This window comes from Homarus americanus, unplaced genomic scaffold, assembly GCF_018991925.1.
Source record: "Homarus americanus isolate GMGI-L3 unplaced genomic scaffold, GMGI_Hamer_2.0 scaffold51331, whole genome shotgun sequence".
Lineage (NCBI taxonomy): Eukaryota > Metazoa > Arthropoda > Malacostraca > Decapoda > Nephropidae > Homarus > Homarus americanus.
Genome location: NW_024752423.1, coordinates 19,604 through 24,284, shown reverse-complemented (window position 1 = coordinate 24,284; position 4,681 = coordinate 19,604). Strand labels below are relative to the sequence as shown.

The 4,681-nt window shown below is 48.1% G+C and overlaps 1 protein-coding gene across 1 annotated transcript; it reads left to right on the top strand.

The window, feature by feature from the left end:
- Positions 1 to 302: 302 nt before the first annotated feature.
- On the top strand, positions 303 to 2,396 carry LOC121855085 (keratin-associated protein 16-1-like; the record flags this gene model as incomplete). The annotated part of the gene is made up of 1 exon (XM_042349911.1): positions 303 to 2,396. A coding segment is annotated over one exon (2,094 nt), but the record flags the coding sequence as incomplete, so codon positions are not given.
- Between the last annotated feature and the right edge of the window lie 2,285 nt (positions 2,397 to 4,681).

Genomic DNA, 4,681 nt, shown 5'->3' with positions numbered 1-4,681 from the left:
CAAAATAATTATCTTGATGGTGAACCTTCTCTTGTTACCTCCTCCCACTTACTGTATGAATGAAAGAAAGAAGGAATGGAGGAGAGGAAGAAGGAATGAAGGAGAGAAATAAGGAATGGAAGAGAAATATGGAATGGAGGAGAGAAATAAGGGAATGGAGGAGAGGGTGATAAACTGCTGGGTTATGTCTCGTGTACTGATGTTTGTTTATCTTTTCCAGACACCCTAGGATGAGGAGGCGATACACACCCAACGTGCAGATGGTGAGTGTCACAATAGTCTCCTCTGTGTCACCCTCCCAGTGTTCTGTGTCTGGGGTGCCACCCTCCCAGTGTTCTGTGTCACAAGTGCCACCTCCCAGTCTCCTGTGTCACAAGTGCCACCCTCCCAGTGTTCTGTGTCACAAGTGCCACCCTCCCAGTGTTCTGTGTCACAAGTGCCACCCTCCCAGTGTTCTGTGTCACACGTGCCACCTCCCAGTGTTCTGTGTCACGTGCCACCCTCCAGTGTTCTGTGTCACAAGTGCCACCCTCCCAGTGTTCTGTGTCACAAGTGCACCCTCAGTGTTCTGTGTCACACGTGCCACCTCCCAGTGTTCTGTGTCACACGTGCCACCCTCCCAGTGTTCTGTGTCACACGTGCCACCCTCCCAGTGTTCTGTGTACACGTGCCACCCTCCCAGTGTTCTGTGTCAAAAGTGCCACCCTCAGTGTCCTGTGTCACAAGTGCCACCCTCCCAGTGTTCTGTGTCACAAGTGCCACCCTCCCAGTGTTCTGTGTCACAAGTGCCACCCTCCCAGTGTTCTGTGTCACACGTTACACACCCTCCCAGTGTTCTGGCCATGCACGTGCCACCCTCCCAGTGTTCTGTGTCACAAGTGCCACCCTCCCAGTGTTCTGTGTCACAAGTGCCACCCTCCCAGTGTTCTGTGTCACACGTGCCACCCTCCCAGTGTTCTGTGTCACAAGTGCCACCCTCCCAGTGTTCTGTGTCACAAGTGCCACCTCCCAGTGTTCTGTGTCACAAGTGCCACCCTCCCAGTGTTCTGTGTCACAAGTGCCACCCTCAGTGTTCTGTGTCACAAGTGCCACCTCAGTGTTTGTAACAAGTGCCACCCTCCCAGTGTTCTGTGTCACAAGTGCACCTCCCAGTCCTGTGTCACACGTGCCACCCTCCCAGTGTTCTGTGTCACAAGTGCCACCCTCCCAGTGTTCTGTGTCACAAGTGCCACCCTCCCAGTGTTCTGTGTGTCACAAGTGCCACCCTCCCAGTGTTCTGTGTCACAAGTGCCACCCCCCAGTGTCCTGTGTCACGTGCCACCCTCAGTGTTCTGTGTCACAAGTGCCACCCTCCAGTGTTCTGTGTCACAAGTGCCACCCTCCCAGTGTTCTGTGTCACAAGTGCCACCTCCCAGTGTTCTGTGTCACAAGTGCCACCCTCCCAGTGTTCTGTGTCACAAGTGCCACCTCAGTGTTCTGTGTCACAAGTGCCACCCTCCCAGTGTTCTGTCACGTGCCACCCTCCCAGTGTCCTGTGTCACAAGTGCCACCCTCCCAGTCTCCTGTGTCACAAGTGCCACCCTCAGTGTTCTGTGTCACACGTGCCACCCCCCAGTGTTCTGTGTCACACGTGCCACCCTCCCAGTGTTCTGTGTCACACGTGCCACCCTCCCAGTGTTCTGTGTCACAAGTGCCACCCTCAGTGTTCTGTGTCACAAGTGCCACCCTCCCAGTGTTCTGTGTCACACGTGCCACCCTCCCAGTGTTCTGTGTCACGTGCCACCCTCCCAGTGTTCTGTGTCACAAGTGCACCCACTCAGTGTTCTGTGTCACAAGTGCCACCCTCCCAGTGTTCTGTGTCACACGTGCCACCCTCCCAGTGTTCTGTGTCAAAAGTGCCACCCTCAGTGTTCTGTGTCACAGTGCCACCCTCAGTGTTCTGTGTCAAAGTGCCACCCTCCCAGTCTCCTCTGTCTACAAGTGCCACCCTCCCAGTCTCCTCTGTCACAAGTGCCACCTCCCAGTGTCCTGTGTCAAAGTGCCACCCTCCAGTGTCTGTCAAAGTGCCACCCTCCCAGTCTCCTGTGTCACAAGTGCCACCCTCCCAGTGTCCTGTGTCACGGTGCCACCCTCCCAGTGTCCTGTGTCACATGCCACCTCCAGTGTTCTGTCACAAGTGCCACCCTCCCAGTGTTCTGTGTCACAAGTGCCACCATCCCAGTGTTCTGTGTCACAAGTGCCACCATCCCAGTGTTCTGTGTCACAAGTGCCACCCTCCCAGTGTTCTGTGTCACAAGTGCCACCCTCAGTGTTCTGTGTCACAAGTGCCACCCTCCGAATCTCCTGTTTCTATATCATTCTCAACCTGCTTTTTCTGTGTCTGTCTCTTGTGTATGGTAAGTGGCCTAACCTCCATGCTATTGTCTGATGTGTACGTGTTTTATATATCGGCTACTCGTCAACCTTTACTTTGGTATCAGTTGTAGTAAAGTGGCAAACACCGTCTTTCCTTGTGATGCTCAGTAGTAAGTGTGGGACGGTGCTTCCCCTCGTGTCACCTCCACCGGTATATACAGTCGTCAGTGTAGTAATACTGCTCTCCGTCCCTTTCGGTCCTCCTTGTCAGTTCTATGAGGGGTGTGACCACTCTTGAGACGTGTCCTCGCCTCGGAAACTTAGTACCAACTCAATGTCACTTCTTCAGCGTCTTCCTTACTGTTTTACTTGTTTTGTTCACTTAATGTTGTTTAAGGTTTGACCACTTAATGTAGGTTAAGGTTAGCTGAAGATAAATTTGTTTTAAACTACCTTATGCTATTTTAGTTGTGGTTAATTTTAGTTAACTGAGAGGTTAGGTCTAAGTCAGAACGAACCACATTTAATACCTGATAAATTACGTCTAACACATACGAGTAACATTGATTAACGAGGCAAAGCACTCCAGTCTGGCCTCTGACGTTGTTATCGTGCATAATTGATACATTGTACGTTCCATGTTTTGCAGAGTTGCTCCTTATGCTGTCTCCTTCCTTCTTACCCCTTTCCTCCTCCTTGCCTCTCTCTTCTCTCCTCTTCCTCCTCTCCGTGTTGTGTTGGTTCAAGACGGTTGCACTCTTATCGACCTGATGGGGTTTATATTTAGCAATAACAGTCAACCTCTTGCAGTCATACATGACGACATTTAGTTTCAGAGCATCAGTATGCCAACAGCTCCCAACACTCCTCTATCTCACCATCCATTTGATGTTATTTAAATAATGTCCTCCTCGTGTGTCTGACTGAGTGTTAAGACTTTGTCAATGACTATATGTGTTTCTGTTCAGTGTTAACAAGTTAGATTTAATTATCATGTGAATTATGAGGAGATTCTTACTTTGGGGTTGATTAGTGTTTAAACAGTAGAAATACAGAGCGGCTGCCGGGATACACATAGTGTATAGATGTAAAATTTGTCTGAAGCCATTGTCACATTTCACCACGTAAACTGAATGTCTTTATCCCTTGAGTACGATGACTTAACCCTTGAGTACGATGACAACCCTTGAGTACGATAGCAACCCTGAGTAAGATGACGACCCTTGAGTACGATGACTTAACCCTTGAGTACGATGACAACCTTGAGTACGATGACTTCCTTGAGTACGATGACTTAACCTATGAGTACGATCACTTAACGCTGAAGACAATATCACCGCACTTAAGGAAGTTGCCATGGTATTCCAAGGATTATAAGTTCGTACTCAAAGTCACCGTACTCAAGTTAAGTCACGTACTCAAGGGTTAAGTCACCTATTCAAGAGCTAAGTCACGTACTCGAGGGTTAAGTCACCGTACTCAAGGGGCTAAAATATTTTGCTCAGTTGGCTGTCATTGTATTCAGAAGGTGAGGTAAGTTAGTAACTGAGCGAGACAACACAGGCCAGTCACACACCCACAAGTGCCAGACCAGACAAAGCTCACAACACTTCACAATGTCGAACTGTTATTGAAGTGTTCTGTTCTTAGAAAAATACGAGGAATTCTAAGGATTTTCCGATGTTGTAACTTTTCCTCAGACAGAGTTGAGGGAACCGCCTCCTGCACCTGACATAAACCATGGCAGGAAATGAGTAGGGCAGCAAAATATAACAACCGGTGCATTATGGGGTTCAACTTCAGAAATATTGACTGGGACACCATTGTAGGTGATTATGAATCTGAAGACTTCCTAGACGCAGTACAGGACAATTTTTGAAACAACTAATTACAGAACCTACTAGAGGTGACAATATATTAGACCTAGCATTTACAAATAAAGAAAATATTATCAGAGATGTCACAGTAGGGGAAGAACTAGGTAACAGTGATCACAGAGAAATCAGGTTCACCTAAATTGGGAAACAAAAACAATGACAATATGGTCAGAATCCCAAACTTTCGGTTGGCGGATTATCAGGGTTAAGAAGGTACCTAGGTGAGGTCACCTGGGACAGTCACGTCAGTCCCCAGTAGGAAGGGGTGAGGTCATAGATGACACAACAATTGATCATGACTATAATATATTCACTAGTATACTACATAAAGCACAAGAACAAAATATACCATACAGAAAAATTAGGTCAAATAAGAATGAGCCAAGGTGGATGACCGAAAACTTAAACATGACATAGGAATAAAGGAATATATAAGAAATTAAAGGGAG